At 39.7% G+C, this 20745-nt stretch overlaps 1 protein-coding gene across 11 annotated transcripts in view; it reads right to left on the bottom strand.

Moving 5' to 3' along the window:
• The window catches only part of LOC121894133 (dedicator of cytokinesis protein 3-like), a 215056-nt gene that overhangs the window by 59169 nt on the left and 135142 nt on the right, over window positions 1-20745 (bottom strand). For all 11 annotated transcript variants that reach the window (XM_042406509.1, XM_042406510.1, XM_042406504.1 and 8 more), the window contains 5 exons: window positions 16737-16885; window positions 13771-13855; window positions 10737-10778; window positions 7446-7600; window positions 367-448 (listed from right to left, as the gene is read on the bottom strand). In XM_042406509.1, the coding sequence (XP_042262443.1) occupies window positions 367-448; window positions 7446-7600; window positions 10737-10778; window positions 13771-13855; window positions 16737-16885 (513 nt within the window). The remainder of the gene's footprint in view (window positions 1-366; window positions 449-7445; window positions 7601-10736; window positions 10779-13770; window positions 13856-16736; window positions 16886-20745) is intronic.

Raw genomic sequence — 20745 nt, forward strand, 5'->3', positions numbered from 1 at the left:
TATTTTTATATTTCTCAGAGAAAAAAAATTGAATTTGGTGGAGCTTTTCTCCAAAAAGCCTCATAATAACACAGCAATGAAAATACGTTCATGACGGCTAGTCTCTTGTTTCTGGTTATATCAGCGTCTCTCTTTGTTTATTAAGGTTCTTCTGCTGAACCACATGATTGTGAGTGAAGCTGATTCTACAACAGAGCAATAGGGGGCAATGCATCCTTACTTTTATATTCTTCCTCCCACTTCTTCACATCTACTTCACATCACATCTATCTTAGACTACAGTATCAGCACTGGTACTGTGTTCAACCACCTGCATTTTAAACATGTCTTTGTCATTTTAAATGTGTGATTCTGTGTGTATGTTACCGTAAAGAGAGCACACAGCCTGTCCACCTTCTCTGGATTCTTCGGTCCTCCGTTCTTGTTCAGTCTGACCATGAACTTCTCACTGGAAAAACACAAACAACTGCCTTTAGCTTTTGAACAAACATTTAAACCCCATGTAATGTGAACTAGCTGCAGGGCTGCTGCTCTGTAACTGACCTTTGACCTAAAAGAAATGTACTCGGTTAGTGTCTCACTGCAGATTTCAGGACTCACTGGGTGTCTGGGATTAAATCTTTTCTGACCCAAGATTCTGTTTTTATGCCCAAAGAATTCAGACTGGTTGTCATGTGAATCTGAGAGTATCATACAAAACAATTACACAGAAATCGCTGTGACCTCATCTGCATATCCTGCGAAACCCAACTCCAAGGTTGAAAAACTCTGCTCTAACCACAACCAATTTACCCCGGTGCCCTCGCTGAGTCTCCTCAGGGGATTTCTGAAAGGGATATAAAATTCTTTCAGATTTCTCCTCATGCCTCCTCTCTCCTCTCCCCCCTGGAGGACTGGCAGTGAAGAAACTCTAAAGCAGCGTGTCTCAGCCTTTTTCGCTTCAGGGAACAGCAAAATATTGTCTGCCGGTGTCAGCAACTCTGTTCTTTTAACCCCTATTTATCCAGAGGATGTGACTCAGCTGACATGCTTTTATTCAACAAAGACATGAAATTAATACAGTTAAGCCTCAGACACATTATGAGATCCTCAGTCATAAGTGACTCTGAAAAGAGTGATCAGCACATACTAAACCACTGACAGTTTTGGTTTGTGCTGCAATTTACGCAGAAATAAGAAGGAGAAGAAGTGAACACAGTATTTAGTGTAAACCATTAATGGAGCCTCCTGCTAGCTCAGGCAGGCATGGGAGTGTGTTGATAGTCACATGTTACATACTAGAGATCTCCACCTACCCAAGTCTGGCGATTTCTAATTGTATGGTAGTTGCGAGTTGCGAGAGCGGCCTCTAACAAACCTACATCCCTAACATGAACACGACTTACTGGATATGATGTTCTAATAGTTTTTAAACTCTAATTGTTTCCACCCAGTTTTAACAACGAAACCTGAGAGATTGTCCTCAGTCTCTATGAACGAAGCATTTAGAGACGGACCTGTGAGTCTATCCAATCATACACGTCCAAGACTTATCCACATAAACATTTGGTGCTCTTTCAGTCTGTATAGAACAACAGTAAACTCTACATCCTCGCTACTTCACTGCTGCCTTCTTTCATAAAATGATCTCCCTTCATCTCCTAAGCCTCATCCTGGATGAAAATTTAGTTGTATTTGAATTCTGAATGTGTTCATGTTCATCATATGTTGTGTATCTTGGGTTCTTGGGTATCTGTAGCAACACTCACAATGTAAAAAATACTTAATTTCAAGTAAAAGTCCTGCATTTAAAACCCCAACTAAAAATACAGAAGTATTATCTGCTAAATTTACAAGTCAAAGTCAAAGTAAGAAAATTGGCCCCTGTGACTGTATTAAATATGTAATAAAGTGAATTATTTACACTGATGAATCAATTCATAAGCAGAATTATATTGTTGGTCGAGGTGGAGCAACTTTTAAATTCTTTACAGTATAAGGGTCACGAGATAAATCTGAGGAGTTATAAAATGAGAAGTTGGGTAGAAAAGATATAAAACATATTTCTGCTTCATAAATTTGGATTCATTTTTCAGACTTTTCTCTAATCTTGAATAAACAGTTGTTTATTTGAAACCATCTGAGAAGTTTAGAGGAGAAACATCTCTTTGGTGGAACAGACATCTGAAACGTGACAGTGGGCCCCGACCACACACTGATTTACTGAAACAGTCACAAGCCAAAATGTTTGGGAATTACAGGTTTGTAGTTTTAACTTTGTTACTACAGGTAATATAATCATTTCATAAACCAGGGACTTACTGCACGTTGCTACTATCATCGCACAAACTACGACAATTTATCTTCATTTTGTGTCATCAGCTACTCTGCAAGATTGAATTCCACATATGTTGCCTGGTAAAGACTGTATCTCATTACAGAACAACAGCTCTTCAAATAATCTTTATTATTCAACATACACAATAAAAACTGACTCTGGGGTTATTGCTAATGTTTGCAGAATTCCCTGCAAACAACAGCAGTGAGGACCAACAAATCCCTACAACACACACTATGTCCAATTCTTTAAAATAAACAATTTATTCTAATCCCCTAGAGATACGGCGGCCCAAACAAACAACTACAACAAAAGAGAATAAATATGTATTTCTCCTCAAACAGTGGGACAGTGTGATGGTGTGTGTGTGTGTGTGTGTGTGTGTGTGTGGAGGGAGACTGTGCAGCCAAAATAAGTACAACAACATATATGTACACACATGCTATCCAAAGTAATTTGTAACCATCTCTTAGGTGGACAGCTGGCACAAATGTACAACATGTACACACTCATGCACATAAATCTTTGTAAATACACTCCTCCTCCACCTACACACACACACACACACACACACACACACACACACACACACACACACACACACACACACACACACACATACAAAACCAGAGTTGAATTATTAACACTTTTCACTACATCACTATGACGGAGGCCACATAAACAACGTGGATGCAATAAGAAAATGATCTGCTTGATACACACACACACACACACACACACACACACACACACACACACACACAGATTCCAGCATGTATGCATGGATACACACATGCACATGGACAGCCATACACCGATGTACTGTAGAGGGATGTATGCATGGATGCACTTGCACACACGGTGTACAGAGATGCACAAACAGGCACACACGCACACTTTGTGGAAATGCATATGAACCAATCATTTCCACACCATCGCCATTCATACTCTAGGAGGACGAATGGCGATGGTGTGGAAATTATTGTTTTTTAGAATCTACTTTTAGAGTCTAAAAAGTATCTGCAGCAGAGCCTCGACTCAAGAAAAACAGCACACGCACACACACATACACACACACACACACACACACACACACACACACCGGCAAACCTTGCGACTGACATAATTCAATGTCCCCTTGACCCCGCCCCCCCCCAACCATCAATACACCTACTAACAATTGGGCCAATTATAAAAATTCTCTTGGACTGTAATCTCACAATTGTATTTTACCTAGATAGATAAATTAAGCAATTTATTCTAATCCCCTGGAGAAACCTCAGCCCAAACAAACTAATACAACAAAAGAGAATAAATTTGTATTTCTCCCCAAACAGCAGGAGAGAGTGTGTGTGTGTGTGTGTGTGTGTGAGTGTGTGTGTGGTTGTATGTGATAGGAAGATAGAGAGGAAAAAAGAAGGAGATACTGTGCAGCCAAAATAAACACACACAAACAACACACTGTGTGTACACACTGCATTACACAAACACTTCCTTTCACTGCACCTTGGATAGATTTATGGTATTATTTAAGGGATTCACCTGACACTCAGACAGTTGAATTTTCAATGATTGCCATCATTTCAAGGAATGAAAAGTAAGCAATGCACTCACTGAAGCAACAATGCACCGACATCATTCTTGTGATCACTGTAATGTCATGTAAGAAAGAAGTTGATGGGAAGGAGATAAATAAAAGCTGAAGAGGAGGGTTGGGTTTTCTTGATGAGAATCAAATGATGGTGAAAAGAAGATGAAACAGGGAAATGATTCAGTGAGAACAGGCTCCTGTTAGTCATACCTTGTAGAGATGAGTTTTTAAAGCCAGTGACAGAACACACAGAGTCTCTGTTGTCATAATTACAGTGGAAAAGTCTTTATTACTGGTAAGTCTGAAAGAGAGGACTAAGTTAACTCCTGTTGGAGCAGAAATCAGATTGATTTAGTGAAATTACAGCTAAATAACTGATGTTGGCAGAGTGCATTTATATATATTCATATATTCTATGTAATCATAAGTCATTGGTATAGTGGGGGAATTCTAGCTTTGCACTGGTAACATGACTAACAGATTCAATGATTTGTTCAGTGCAATATTTGTCCTGTTACTGTTGAAATGTTGATTCTTTTTGGTTTGTATTACCTGGTTTTAGACCAAACAATAAGATGTGAGAGAAGTTCATGCAATAGGACATAGACTGAACCTTTATTTTTAAAGGAACATATCCTGCACATTTCACAGATCTATATTTATATTCTGAGGCTCTGCTGGAATATCTTGACATGATTTACAGTTAAAAACTCCTTATTTATCTTATCTTGTATTCTTATATAACTTATGCAGCCCCTCAGTTCAGCCTCTGTCTGAAACAGGCCATTTTAGCTCCTGTCTCTTTAAGGCCCGCCTCCTGATGAGCCCATTCTGTTCTGATTGGTCAGCTTCAGGAACCTGCTCCTCCTTTACATAAATAAACAGTAGTAGCAGGATTTCACTTCTTTTTCTCGTTCTTTACTCGAAATGGAAACTTCTCATATACATCCGTACATGTTCGAGCCAAAATCTGAAAGATGTGAGTGGACAACGGGACCAACCCGTGGAACAACCTTAGCAACAACCTCAGGACGGACGTTTGTGTGCAATCTGATGTCATCACAAGGAGGAGGTGGAGGTAACTTTGCAAACAAAGCATCCAGAGCAGGTTGAAGCCCTGACTTTTGACTTACAGGGAGCATTTTTACATATGTTCACCTCAAGTTTTGGACCTTTGACCATATTTAACATCTCACATCATAACTGCATAAAAATAACAGAAAATCACAAAACGCATGATATGTCCCCTTTAACTCTGCATAGCCTCATTTGAGCTGAGATGTTTGCAAACGGTTAATTATCTAAATGGTTCATCAATGTGAAACGCTGCATTAAAACAAGTGTTGATGGAGGCTTTTTGTTTAAGGTACTGGTGAGATAAGTGGTTATCGTACCATCCAGGAAGTCCAGGTTAAGTAACAGATCAATGCGTTTAAAAGGTTTTCATGTGCCACAACACTGCTGACAGTCAGATAGTCAGGATTTTGCAACTCCTTTCACTGCTATGTTTGTGAGGTAAACAGTGGAAATGATTGGCCAGCAGCAGCAGACGCTCTTGTGTTGTTATGCTGGAGTCTGACTGCTAAAATACCCCGATCAAGGTTTCCTACAACACTGCAGCAATTAATTCAAACAATCAATATGCAAACTCTTCATCATTTAGTCTGCTGAAATGAGACTGTGTAGGGACTTTGTGTGCTTGACTGTTTTGCTTCCACAAGCAACATGAATTTTGGACAAACATGAATTGAAAGAAAAAAATATTGGAACTGCAGGTTCATTAAAATATTGTCCCTTGCACAAATAAAAGCAAAACACTGGAGATTCTCTGAGATCAACAGACAGTTGTTCGCTGGTCCCGGAGGCATGTGAGAGTCTTCAATCTGCCTGTTCTCTGAGAGGAGAGACACGAGGAGAAATCTTCAGCTCCCTCTCAAAACTCCCAAATGTGACACACTTTGAGTAAGGAGACCAGAGAAAAGACAGAAATCAACAGCTGAGATCCAAGCACATTACAAAACTCTGCCTCAGTTTCGTTCTCTCCCTCCGGACGGATCGCGGTGCTTATTGGACGCACAGTAGCATGAGGCAGAGGATAACACATTACATACACTAAAACACTCAGAAACACTCAGAAACACTCACACACACCAACACAGACTGGAGTTTTAGTTGCACAAATAATTCTCAGAGGCAGAGCTGCTCTGGGGGCAAAAAGCCTCAGTTGGTGACTTAAATCTCAATAGCTGGAGGACTTTTTGGAAAGTTACTATCAGCCGTAAGCTCATCTCCTCTCTTCTGTCTCCTCTCCTCTCCTTAAATCTCATCTTCTCCCCTCTCTTCTGTCTCGTCTCCTCTCTTCTGACAAATTTCCTCTCCTCTCTTCTATCTCCTCTCCTCTCCTTCGCTTTTGTCGACTCTCCTCTCTTTCGTCTCCTCTCTGTCATCTGAGCGTCTCAGAGGAGCAGGTCTTGTCATTTGACTAATGCTGAGTCAGACTAGACTTTGAAAACAGGCTGCCAAGGTCAAATGTATTTGTGTGTGCATGTGTGTGTGTGTGTGTGTGTCTGGGTGTGTCATAGGCTACTTTCAGGGACAAATTTCAGACTAAAGGCCAGTAAATCTGGGGTGCCTTGTCCAAGGTTAGGTTTAGGCAAGTAGTGGTTAATGTTAGAGTTAGGGTTAGTCTTCAGGAAATGAGTGTAACACTATGTAATGTCCCCAAAAGTGACCTAGAACAACGTCTGTGTGTGTGACATTAGTTCTACTTTCTGCTAAACATCAACATTTGTTTTTAATACTCTCAATGACCCTACATTGAACTGCAGCCTGCTACATATTCATAACCCCAAACACACACACACACACACACACACACACACACACACACACACACACAGTCATGCCATCACAGTTGGCCTACATCAACCTCATTATTGACATTAGTAATTCCTTATCTGTTAGCATTGTGATCACTGCACTATTGCATAATTGATGGACATTCATTAGGGTGGGAGGTCATGTATTATTCACAGCAGCTCTGTGTGGCTACTTGCCACTATTTGTTTCACATTATGGAGGCAATATGCCAGCTATGAGGAAGAGAGAGTTAGAGAGAGAGAGAGAGAGAGAGCAGCAGGATGAGAGAGCAGAGCAGAGTGGGTGAAAGGTTTTGCAGAGAGTTAATTATGGCTGATTTGAATTTGAACTTCGGAAAAGATAAAAACCTCCCAAGCGGACACAAACAAACAGTCTGAATGATCTGCATGTTCACATTTGTGCTCTTGTTTTACACCATAATAAATACCAGATTTTCAACCCAACCAATTCCCTGTTATAGTAAACTTTTTCTTAATTTTCTTAAAAACATTTTCCATTCCTCATGAATCACATCCATGCACACTTATTCAGTGATTCATACTCTGTCAAACCGCACATTCAAAATGTCTGAATAAGCATCACAACCTTTTGATACATTTCTTTGAGTCGTGATTTCTTTGAATGTGTTGATGAGTGTGTGTATGTGTTTTTTTCTACCTGATAGTCTTTCCCTCTCTCAGGTCGTACAGAGAGAAGAATATGTCTGTGTCTTCTCCTATGCTGTTGTAGGTGAAGCTCTTCAGGTTGACCAGTAGGTGGTGAGGAACTGGAACTCTACACTGCTCCCCGTGTCGCTGCCGGGTGTTGTCACCCTGGAAATCCACAATAAAAAAACAAGTATTATGGGAAAATGTATCATTTTATGGGCCTTTAGCATCAGTAACTCACACATCAGTAAGTGACAATATCAACTTTAAAATGTTAGAGAAGTTAACAATCTGATATGAGACACATGCTTTTAATTGCTTCAGTCATGATCTCATTCATTAAGAGTAATTATCTGATAGTAAGTAAAATATTTTTTTAGGAAGGACACATCAGTGTTTAAAAATGCCATATGGAGCGCCTCTAGAAAGGATGTTATTTCCAAGAGATCCATGAGAATAGTCTATGGCAACAGATCTTATGTTTCTATTCAACAAAAACAGAAAGAATAAAGCAGCCTCACAGTCTGTGAAGTGTTCTGGTGCTGGACTGTTTCCACTGTGAATATGGAGACTGTCTCTGAAACCTTTGCCAGAGTAAGACAGTGACTTGAACCCCACCGTCTCTTAAAGCTAACCACAGGGATGCCATTGAGCAAGGCACCGAATCCCTGAGTGCTCCGCTAGTCGACAGGAGATGACAGTTTTTGTAGAGGCTTCTGGGTATGTGAGTGTTTTTAATGAAAGAGATTATTTTCATTATAACTCGGAGGAAGTAGACTTCAGTTGTGGATGTGGCTTGTAAATATAACACATCCTTATAAAGTCTTTTCATCAATATTTCCATAGCTTTTCTAAAGTAAAATGCACTAAAAAAGCTTCATTGATTGCATTAATCATGTGTGTAAAACCTTCTTCTTCTATTTGTGCTGCACAGCCAAATTAAGGCTACATTTTCCCACAACATGTTAATCCAAAGTGTTTTCCGAAGTAAAAGTAAAGACTGTAGACATCATCCTCTTCCCACTCAGAGCATCAACACTGAGGGTCAAGAGGTGGAATCTGTTGTTAACTATATATAAGAATCTCACTTTTGAATGTGATACTGAGATGGTTTGTAGAAGAGGTCAACCACTTTTCTGCCTACAGAAACTCGCCAAGTTTCCTGTTGGCAGGTCCCTGATGACTCTCTTTTACAAATCCTACATAGTACGGCAGTCTAATTATCAAATCCGAGAATGCACCGGCTAAAATAGCGAATATGAGCAGAAAAATGGTGAAGAGTGTTATAAAAATTATGATTACACTGTTTATGAGTGTGACTATTTTACATAGATCATGATGAATTGTTCCTGTCTTGTACTGCAACATCAGCAGACTCATCAGCTGAGGTTAAAGGAAGTCCAGCATTATGTTTGTAAAGAGGAAGATATAGAAATTAAAATTCGTTGGAGACAGGGTGAGACATGTCATCCATAGACTGTATAAAAATATGGACGTCGTTACCGTGACGTCACTCGTTGGTTTCTGAAGAGCGGTTTTGAAGCTCAAAGTGAGCCGCTCCGGGCGTCGCCATCTTGGCAATGCTTGACTCTGCCTAACTCCCAGCCAATCAAAAATGGGCGAAGAGGCGGGCCGAATGACTGAAACAAGCCACCTAGCGGCTGGCGGACCTGTCACTCAAAGCAGCCACGTCCTTCATTATGTATAACTTTACAGCTTAATAAAATTTAAACGGGTGAGTTATAAAAAAATTCCCCCCCCGTACAGTTGTCATGAAAGAGGAAATTAGCTACAGAGACCAAAACCGTTTTTTGTACCAGGCTGTAAACATGTTTATTTCTGCTGTAAAGTTGGACATTTTAACATGGGGGTCTATTGGGGGATTGACTCGCTTTTGGAGCCTCAAGTGGCCATTCAAGGAACTGCAGTTTTTGGCATTTCCACATTGGCTTCATTTTACAGCCCCGGAGGTTGCTGCTTGATGTAAACTAGGGGTCAGTTGGGCAAGATGGCTCCTGGACAGGAGAACTGAAAACAGACATGAAGTTATCTATAAGTCTGTATTTGATAGATTAAAGAAAGAACTGTAACGCCCACTTAAAGTGTATAAACCTTGTTGTAAGCGCTCCACTGGGAGCCTTTTTCTTTGTAACCTCATCCTGTGTGTTGCATTGTGAAACATCCCTTCTTGCGCAAGAAAATAAATTCTGTTAAATTTTGATACCTCGGCTCCCGTCTCTATTGTTTAATGGTCAATGTGAAGAATTTTTTTTAACAAAGAGGACAATTTCCATCCTGTCTGACTGCATCCACCCTCTTCATCAGGAGTCTAAACCCCCACCCTCTGGCTCCCGTTTCAGATTCCCGTCAGTCGAGACGAAATGACACAAACACTCATTCATCCCTCGACTCAGGGGAAAGGAGGTAGCTTTATGAGTATGAAGGCCAACTTGTAGGATGATGTGTGTGTTGATTTCTGATTATGTTGTTGCCGCTGGATGGATTTATTGGTGTATTTTGATTGTAATGTTATGCTGGTCATAATTTATGTAGAGGGATGACAGGATAGTCATCATTGTTATTGTTCTTATTGCTGTTCTGATGATTACGCTTGTTCATTGATGCTGCTGAGTCTGTGTAGCTCTTATTAATGTGATTTCATGTTTGTTTTATGTCGCACTTTATGCTGCAAAACCAATCGCCCTTCAGGGACAAATAAAGTTGCACTTTAACTTTAAATAAAAAAGTGTTTATGATACTAAACACCTCTGCAAGGTAGTAAAAGTACAAACCGTGTCTCTCTTTTAGTTGAGTTATTACAGTATATCAGCAGTAGGTGGTTCACAGGGCATTACTACTACTACTACTACGTTATAGTAGTAATATTATAATCTCTCCTCTTTATTCCTCACACATTATGTTTCTTATCTTAATTCTTCCTGTTGCTGTTTTCCTTGCTTTTAACATACATCCTTATTGTCTGACTTGGATGTATTGTACCGGCACTAATTGTTCTTTTATAGTCTTTAAGTTTTCATGGTTTTGTGTTTTTATGCTTCCTTGCTGCAAAAAGAATTTCCTCTAGTTGGACAGTAAAGATCTGAGCTGAACTGACCGACAATATCTGCTGTGTTTTAACAAAGTAACTCATCACTACTACAGATAAATCTAGTCTCACAAAATGGAAATGCTACTGTGAAGTTCTAGTAGCTCAAAACTACTTCAGTACAGTACTTTAAATGAACTGAATACAGTACTTCACTATAAGGGAATTACACATATTTTACTACAGTATCGTTACCTGTGTGGTGCTCTGTTGTACACTGTGTCTGCTGGACAGATGCTGTGGAAGAAGGAAAAACAAAAGATGTTACATCGGGTGATAATTAGCATTTATAATTAATTAGCACGTCTCCTATTCTCTCATATTGTCTCCTCTTTTTCTCTTGTTTCCTCTCCTCTCCTCCCCTCTCCTCCTCTCCTCTCTCCTCCTCTCCTCTCCTTGTTTCCTCTCCTCTCCTCTCTCCTCCTCTCCTCTCCTCTCCTTGTTTCCTCTCCTCTCCTCTCTCCTCCTCTCCTCTCCTCGTTTCCTCTCCTCTCTCCTCTCCTCTGATCTTTTTCAGCTCTGCTGTTCACTGCTCTGCTCTACTCTATTGTATTCCATTCTGTTCTCTTCATTCTCTTCCTCAGATGATGAAAATGCTTAAACGCCCCAGAGACTCATTACTCCGACTTGTCTCTCTAAATCTCTTGAGTGGCTGTGTGAGAAGAGAGAGACGAACGAGAAGTGAAAACCTGTTTTATGAATTGAAGTAATGAATGTCAAATGCAAACCGTTTGCAAATATTCCACCCTGACCAGAAAATTAACACCAGTCTGCAGCTACTTTCTCATCGTCTTCTTAACTCGGAGTTTTGCCAGGTAACCAATCAGAAATGTTTTGCTGCTTCATTGCGTACGAGTGGTGGAAGAAAAATATACGTCTGTGTGACATTCTGTCTATGATTGCTCGCTTTGTAATCGAGTTATAGGTTTCTCTCAAATGCTGAATCTTATTTTGCTACACTTATGCAAATGTGGCCATGGGGATCAAACAAATTTATTTAATCTTATTTTGAGCTTTCTTCATCTTGACCTTTTCTTCAAATTTAACAACCGACACAAGGAAATACTAATTTCCATTACTGGAAGTAAACAATGTATCAACAGGGAAGCATTTGAGTTATAATTTCTATCTCTATCTCTGTCTCTGTAACTTTCTTTGTTCTTATTATTCTCATCAATGTACACAGAAAACATTCTGAGTCTAATATGTATATATCCTGAGTCTATAATAGTATCTGATGCAAGTGAAAAAGACCATTAAACTCTGTAGATGTTTGAGATGTTTTTCTCTCTTTGTGCATGTTCACTGTTCCTCCATCCTACCATCTATCAACTTTACCACTTTATCTCTCTGTGTCTCTTTCTTCTGCTTTCTCTCATCCTGTCTCCAGATCAGTCTCTAGGCAACGGAACAAAGGGGAATCACCACAACTACAGTGTTTGACGGTACAGCTCAGCTATTTAAAGCGGAGATGATATAAGACACAGAACATGAAGTATTACTAAGAAACATTGAACAACCAAGAATACTCCTCACACTGCAGCAACTCACAGCTACATTAAGTAGCTCCAGGGTTGTTTTCATTCAATAATTCTTAAACAGCTGACCCATAGATAATCCATCCATCATATAAACACACGTAGCAAAACATAGAGATATACCATATGTTTTCTATTTGTCCAATAATGTCATCATTTGGTATATGAGATGGCACTTTAATAAATATTAAAAAGAGATACTTTTACCATCAGGTAGTGACATTAGTGTCCAGGCATGTCACTTGTCAGCAATTTAGACATGAAAGAAATATAATCCTAATCCTAAAGTGTCCCTGTGTCAATCATTCATGTGTACACAGCTTGTATTTCTGATATTTCAGGCAGCACTCGAATGCAGCATAATAGCTCAAACTGTTGTTGTCAGCAGAATCATAAAGGGGTCATAGATTCGACAGAAGCACCACAGTCATTGGCTGAGATCCGCAGATCAGCTGATATGTACGAGTGTTGGTTTGCTGAACTATTGTTGAAGTACAGACGCTCTGAAGCTACCAGCAGAGGACTGTGGTTGTACTGGGAAGCTCCCAGCTGAGAACCTGAATGTTAATGTGTTAAAACAGAAACATAGAAGCTCAGTTAGCATTCATTTTATACATGAAGGTTTTTACACATTTTACACAACAAAAATAAATGATAAACAACAAGGACAACAAAAGGAAAGAATCCTGCTGTTGTTTGATGTTAAACCTACTAAATCAGACTTGTGGGTTATTGTCAGAGAAAAAGAATGAGAAGGGAACAACAGGAGAAATGAAGGGATGACCAGCAGGAGAGAGAAAATCAAAACACACCAACAGGAGGCTGATTTACAGCAGAAGACAACAAACTTCCCTTACTTAAAATCTTTTTTTTCTATATTTTTTTGTAAAACATGGATGTCAAGGAGCATTAAGTAAAATATTAACAGCACTGTTTAAACTTATGCTTCTGTAAAATATCTGAAGAAAGGTGATGAGGCTGTTGATCGGTATCAATCACTGAGGTGGTGCACTCTGAGTCAAAACAAGCTCCCCACCATCTGTAACCCACAATCACCAGGCTCAAAACCATCACAGCTGACTGTTAAATCCAGGAAATGTACTAGAATCTTTTTTCTCAGGGTAAAAATTATTGAAGTGTTAATATAATTCCCTGTCATAGTGATGCATGGTTCTGTTCTGTCTTTAAACTATGAAAATGTCCATTTTATTTCCATGTCAGGGTCATGACCTGATTCATTTAGGACCATTAACACTGTTAAAGGACAAACTGGTCAGTGACAGAGACCAGTAACATTTATCACATACTCACAGTAATCTCTTAATGTTGCTTTAATGTCCTTATATTTTATGGTGAGAAACAGGAACCTGATAAACCATCAAGACGAGATGCATTTTAATTTATTTCAGTCACCACTGTTTATATCGTGTATCTCTTTCTAAATTGACCTTAAAATCACTATTAAACACGTTTCTAAAGACCTGATTCTTCAGATTCTGGGGGAAGTTGTGATGTTATTGCATTTATCCTACACAGCACTCATACTGGTGATGTAAGCCAGCATTACTGGGTGTTTCAGGTCTCAGCAGATATGCTTACCACAGCACCTCAGCCAGGATTACTCAGTCCCCCACGGTCATTAATCCAGAGTGTGAACAGTTGAGACTTGGTGCACAAAATAAAGGTCTTACCATCTTATAAAGATCTGAGACGCTTATCTGGTCTTCATCCACCATCTCAAACTCCTTTCTTGGCACCAAGTCCAGACCCAGGTGTCTGAGAGAGAGAGAGAGAGAGAGAGAGAGAGAGAGAGAGAGAGAGAGAGAGAGAGAGAGGGGGGTGAGGGGGCCTTTTACTGTATATAACCTTCACACAGACCTTGTATATTTCCGCTGTGGATACAGGTACAACCTATCCACACACACACACACACACACACACACACACACACACACGCACACACTCTATATTAAAGTAATTTGAGCTGTGGCCTCCAGGGATCTTGTTCCTGAGGATTACTTTCTGTTCAATCTCAACAACCACATCTTTCACCTACAGGTCAGTGACCTTGGTCTTAAAGACACGGTGCAGAAAATTCTTAAAACCGTTTCTTTTAACTGTGGATGAGAAGCAAAATGTGTATTTCTGTATTACACGTGGCAGAGGGACAGTTAATTTTGTGAAACCGAGGCTCCAGAGGCAGAGAAAACCAATATTCCCTGGTTGATAAAGTTTAAGAACTGAGAGCTGAGGGTTTTATCCTTCGCTTTATTTGTGACCCTGCTCTTCTCGTACAATATCAAGAACACCTTTGAGGTAGTAGCTCTGCATCCGTTGAAGTGTTGCTTCTGGACGGTAAAAATGATTAAAACTACAGCTGCAACTATCGATTGTCATTAACAGTTATTCTGCCAATTATTTTCTCAGTTAATCGCTTCACGGTGTCCCCATCAATATAAATTTGTGTTGTCCAACCCATAGTCCAAAATATCAGATATTTAATTTACAATCATGTAAGATGAAAAGAAAAGTAGCAAATCCTCATAAGTGAGAAGTTAGCACCGGCAAATGTTTGTTTTTTCTACTTGAAAAGTGACTTGAATGATTAATTGATTATCAAGATATTTGCTGATATTTGCAGGTTTGTACAATCTTACTCTGCAAAGTAAGTTGAAACTATAGGTGATAAACTATAGAAATTGAGTATTTCCCTCTGAAATGTAGTGGAGTACAAGTAGAAAGCAACATTAAGTGGAAATACTTAAGTACAAGTACCTTAAAGTTGAATAAATGTATTTAGTTACATTCTACCGTTGGTCGCCACTATCATTGTTGGGACTGAATTAGAAGTGATTAGATTAAGTGAAACCTGTTTAGCTTGTTTTTGTGAGTTATGAGGCTAAAAAGGTTTGTGTTTACTCAGTTATACTTCAGTTTCTGTTATTATCTGGCTGGAAGATCTCACTTTCATCAGCTCGTCCGTGCATTGACATCGATATCAGTGAGTAAATCCTACTTGTGTCAAAAAAACAAAACAAAAATCAGAACTATCCCTTTAATAATTACAGCTGCAACAGTAATGAGCTGATATTTCTGGCACTGTGGTATTATTGGTGCCCTACTATTAACTATTGGTAATACTAGTGTTATAATCATAATAACACTAATCATAATCATCATAATCATCATCATCATCATCCTCTTTGTCCTTATGAGCACACATACACCACCTCACAGTCTGTCTCTTCCCCACAGACAGCAGAGTGGAGCTTTAAATTACCTGTGAGAGAGGCCTGGGCCGCCCACCTTTCATTTCTCCAGTATTAATAACTCAATCCCAAGTCAACCAGCAATTTCTCTCCATTCCATCTGTTTTCCATCAGTCTTTCAACGAGCTCCCATGAGTCTTTTCAACTACTGGTGTACTGCTTCATCCACCTGCCTTCAATCATACTTTTATTTACCCTGCGTAGGAGTCAGGGGAGTCTGTAGCACTGATTTTGAAACATCAACACGTCCACATGTAGGATATTTGTGTTGTTCTTCAGCAAAATATGTTTTAGGTAAAAAAAACTAGGTATCAATACACAAAAATGCTTTGTCCTGAATTGATCTTTTTAGAATCAAACCTATCATAAGCGGATTTGAAAGGCAACACGCTAATAAAACGTAGATTTAACAACTCTGTCTCCTCAAAATTAGGTTTATATACGACTAAATTGTTATCCCGATGAAGTTGCATTGACTAATGCAATCGCTGCCTGGATTTGTCTGTTTGTTTAATGAATGAAGCGCTACAGTTATACACCACGCTGTAGGGAGGGTGGATGGTGGCTAAACAACACCAAGGAAGTTGACACCAGAGACCAGGGTTCACATCTGGAGTCCTGACTGTTGCTAGGTTTGGTTAGTTTTCAGCAACAAAAGCATTTTGGTTAAGGTTAGTTAAAGATTTTGCTAACAGCTCAATGTTAATACTGACTCTTTTCTGTATTAAACCAAGACTGTGATCTTTCACTAATCTCACCCAACTGCTGCCAGAAACATAACCATAAAGAACTTTAACGTTGTACTTAATACCAGTGGATACTGTAGTGCAAGATCGGATATTGGAGGTATCGGAAGACAATAAAATTCTTGACTTGACTTGATATTAGAAGTATGTTGTTACTGAACATTTTGCTGATATGTTCAGTATAAACTTTTTGCGACTTGCCAGATACATTAATTAGCAGCATTTTCTTGTTATGTTGAGAGAAAACAGTCTTGTCATTTCTAGGAAACAGTTGATCTTAGTGAATAGGATTCTTTTAAAGCGCGGATGCAAGGGCCAAAGGCTAATTAATTACTGTAGACCTCCTGTCTCAGTGTGTATGTCTGCATGTGTGTGTGTGTGTGTACATTTAATGTGTAAAAGGAAAATGGAAATGTGAACATCTACAGTTCCATTACAACTGGACTAACTCTAAGAAAGACTGTGTGATATGATTGAAAACTAAATGGACCTTGTGATCACATTGTCAGCCACTATTTCCAACATTAAGAATCAACTTTGCTTCCCTTTACTCTTCTCAATGTCTCGGTTTATGTGTGTCAGTGTGTGTCTCTGTGTGTCTCTGTAAATACTGTGTGTGTGTGTGACTGTGTGTATTCTCACTCGTTGCCCCAGTCCAGTCTGACGGTGATGTGTCTCTTGACGTCTCGGCTCTGGTCCTGCGTCAGGTGACCCGACAGGAGCTGCCTTCTCAGGTCGATCAGCTCCATCATCACGTGACGAACCTTGTAGAACAGATCCACCTTGTGTTTCTAATGACAGGAGAGAGAGAAAGAGGCATTAGGTTCATCTGTTGCTCAGCAAACTAGATTCATGTTGTTCAACTTGTGAAGAATTTGACTAAGCTGACATTTTTGAACTGCAAGGGGTACCACGAGACCTTTTCTGTGGTGTTTTATTCAAGGAACAAGCACTCAAAGAACCCACACTTACGCACTCAAAAAAGCTGATCGCTGCAGTCTCCGGCTCCCCTGCTCTCTATGACATGTTTGTAACGAGCTATCGTGACTTTAAAAAGAACAAAGTATGGAAACTAATTGCTGACAGTGTTGGTTCATTAGTACGGCAGCTACAGCAGGAAACAACTGTCCACTCGGAGCAGAGTATGAGTAAATTATGAGTTCAATGCAACACACTCACAGAGCTCCAGACTAATGAGAGGCCAGAGACTGCCTTCGACTTTGTATCTGTATGTGTGACACAGCGTTATCCCTGCTTAGCCTCACAGAGAGAGATGAAGCTCATGCCAGCATGTATTGACCGGCAGGCAGAGAAACACCTGTGAAAAGATCACAGTCTATCACAGAGCTAACATCAACAAACATATTCACAGGGTCCAATCGACCTGCTTCGCAAGTGTTCTGGACAAGAGGAATTTAGTGAGAACTCCACACAGAGGAGGCTTGGCTGGGGAATCAAACCCAAGACCTTCTTGCTTTGACCTATAAACAATGATTTAAACTTCCTTTTTAAAAAAAGATTCTTGAATCATAGATTAATTTGCGATTATGTGCCTTTATTGACTCATCAAACCTATTTTCACCTGTTTTCGCCTGGGTTACAGCACAATAACAGCTGCTGTTTCAGTCATTGATAACATTGTCTGTTTTGTGCTGCCCTCTTCATTGACCTCTCAAAAGAATTTGATACTGTTGATCCTACTCCACTACCTGCAGTCTATAGGTTTAAATGAAGCAACGCTTAATTGATTTCTTTGCAGATGATACAATTTTATACACTGTGGTCGACATCCCAGTCCAGGCTGACTCATCGTCATGCTTCCCAATTTTCATTCCTTAATCACAGACTAGTTTTAAATGCAGAACAGACTGAGTGCATGATATTCTGTAGGACTCTTTCTGACTCATAAGGAATTTGGCTTGACAGCAGACTGTCATTCAAGATTCATATTTAACATTCGACTCAATTGAAAATCCATATCAAGCCCCGTCATCACTTAAGCAGTTAAATCCTGCTCATCTTAGTGCTAATCCTGCATTATGCTTTTCCACTGATGACATATTTCAGTCATCATTCTCTTCATTTTCTCTATCATAAGGTTGGATGGATGTTGGATATTCATTCATAAAGCTCTACTGTTGAAGCTTCCAAACTACCTCATATCTCTTCTATCATTTAAATCTGGTGACTAAATTACACGATCCACCAACTATTTAACTAACTTAGATATCTCACATGTATGCACTAATGTTGGCAGAACTACCCTGAAACTAGAGTCTTCCATTCCTCTTGGAGATTTTAAAGCTTTATTATCTGATGTTTTTTATGACTCTTGTAACTGTTTCTGTTTACTGATCGTGTTTCTTGTCTCATGAATGTTTCTGGTTCTCGGGTCTCTCTTGAAAAAGAGATCTTCATGTCAATTAGACTGCCTGATTAAATAAAGATTAAATAAAATTCTAAGATTCAAAGATGTTATACTGGACACATCACCGTCTAGACAAAAACTGTCCCACCTGGGTAAAGATGGAGACTCATTCCTGTGGCTGTTCTTCCTAACCAGCTCTAATTAGTGCTTCAACGCCTCCACCACTGAACATGTTCAATACTAACCCTGTAATAGGGGCTAAAAATGCTTCAAGGACCTCTTTATAGAAAAGAGGTCCTTTTTTTTTTTTTTTAGATATTTGCAGACTAGGCACTGCGTCAAGGGTGCTATCCCACAAATTCCCAATAAACCTTCAAATACAATGATTGTTGCAATTTCATTTATATTTAGACAGATCTGTAATTTGACTGCCCTTCCATGTCTAGAATTAGAACCACTTGGGAACAAGACCTCCAAACAACAACTGATAATGGAATCTCAGCTAAGACTTTGGAAAGAGTTCACTCCTCCTCTATGTGTGCTCAACACTCTTTGATTCAATTTAAAGTGGTGCATCTCTCCAAATCTTAACGAGCCAAGATACACCCACAAATTAACCCTGTATGTGAATAACATAAGTCTGCGGATGCAACACTGATTCACATATTCTGGCTGTGTCCCAACTTGGGAGGTATTTGAAGTCTATTTTCGAAGCTCTCTACAGTCTTAACAGTTAAACTCGATCCAAACCCTCCTACGTCACTGTTTGGAATCATTCCTGAAGGGATGCAGTTACCTGCAGGGGCCCTAAAGTCTTTCACTTCTCTCCTGGTGCGCCGCCTGATACTTATGAGGTGGAAGGAGGCTGCCCCACCCTCAGTCTACCACTGGATAAGGGATGTGTTGTCTAACCTGAAGCTTACACCACGGGGCTCTGAAAAGAATTTTGTTAAAGTGTGGAGATATTTTTTGACATTCTTTGACAAACCCTCCACGCAAGTACAGGAATAAATAATGAAATTATCATGTTTTGACCTCTGATATGGTTTTAGACATTACAGACCTGGACATACTGCTTCTGCTTGACCTCTCATTACAATTCAAATGTTTTCCATTCTTCAATTTTACTCTGCATTACTAAGTGCCTTGTATTAACTATGGTCTTTCATTATGTACACTTTGCACACTTAACTCACGTTATTGTCTTAATCACGATGATCAGAGTCTAATCAACCCTAAAATGGTCTAATACTCTAAATATTCACCGTCGTTGGATGTATACTGAGCTTTCACTGACTCCTCCAGGGCCTCCAGCTCTGAGGTTCTTCTTAAAACAACGGCAGCATTGATAAGTTGATGCTAGATGAGACCACAGTAAGTCAGTAGTAGGAGATTTCATCTAGATGCGCTCACACACACACACAAACACACAAACATACTTCCCCCTATAGCTTGTACTATTATTAGTGCTCTAATTTGCCCCCCAGGCCTTCAGCAGCAGGCATCAGGGTTAAATGTCCGTGCAGTTCTTGGCAGGACGGCTAGATAGGCAAAAATGACTATGTGCAAAGCAGCATATGCTACACACACACACACACACACACACACACACACACACGGATTTATACACATGCACACACTGTCCTTTGACATTTAAGGCCTATAACAAACAACATACTCCTACATACTCATACGTAGAGTAAATGTAGCTGTACTGTGATATATGATTATATTAGTATTCATATAGAGAGTGTATACAGTACACACACACACACTTGCATACATGCATGAATAATTGCCAGGTTGTAAACACACACATATGCAGAAGTCAGGAATCCTGTGAACGTGTCTGAAGTTGACAGCAGTGAACACCTGGTGGCACATTGACATGCTGCTGTGTATAATCTCCGACTCTTTTTTTAGACATATCCGACACACAGAAGACCCCTGTGCTTCAGGACCATTATGTAACTCCGGCTGCAGTGGAGGTGGAGCTGTTTTTGGGAAACTCAGTCAGGAAACACAACAACAACAACAAAGAGTTCGGTAAATTCAGTCGAAGCAGCTCTCGTATCGACCGGTAGCTCTCTCTGCTGTTCACTCTCCCGGTGCATGCTGGGTCAGTCCTAAGCCCTCACATAAAGAGTGTATTGAGATTAGATGGGAGGATAGATAGTTCCACTTCAACAGTCGAGACTCTTTAAACTCCTTAATCTTTAAACACATTTTCTAACATGGTCGATGTGGCTCGGTAGCTTAAAGTCGACACCAACAGGAAAATCC

This window comes from Thunnus maccoyii, chromosome 3, assembly GCF_910596095.1.
Source record: "Thunnus maccoyii chromosome 3, fThuMac1.1, whole genome shotgun sequence".
In the NCBI taxonomy this organism is placed as follows: domain Eukaryota; kingdom Metazoa; phylum Chordata; class Actinopteri; order Scombriformes; family Scombridae; genus Thunnus; species Thunnus maccoyii.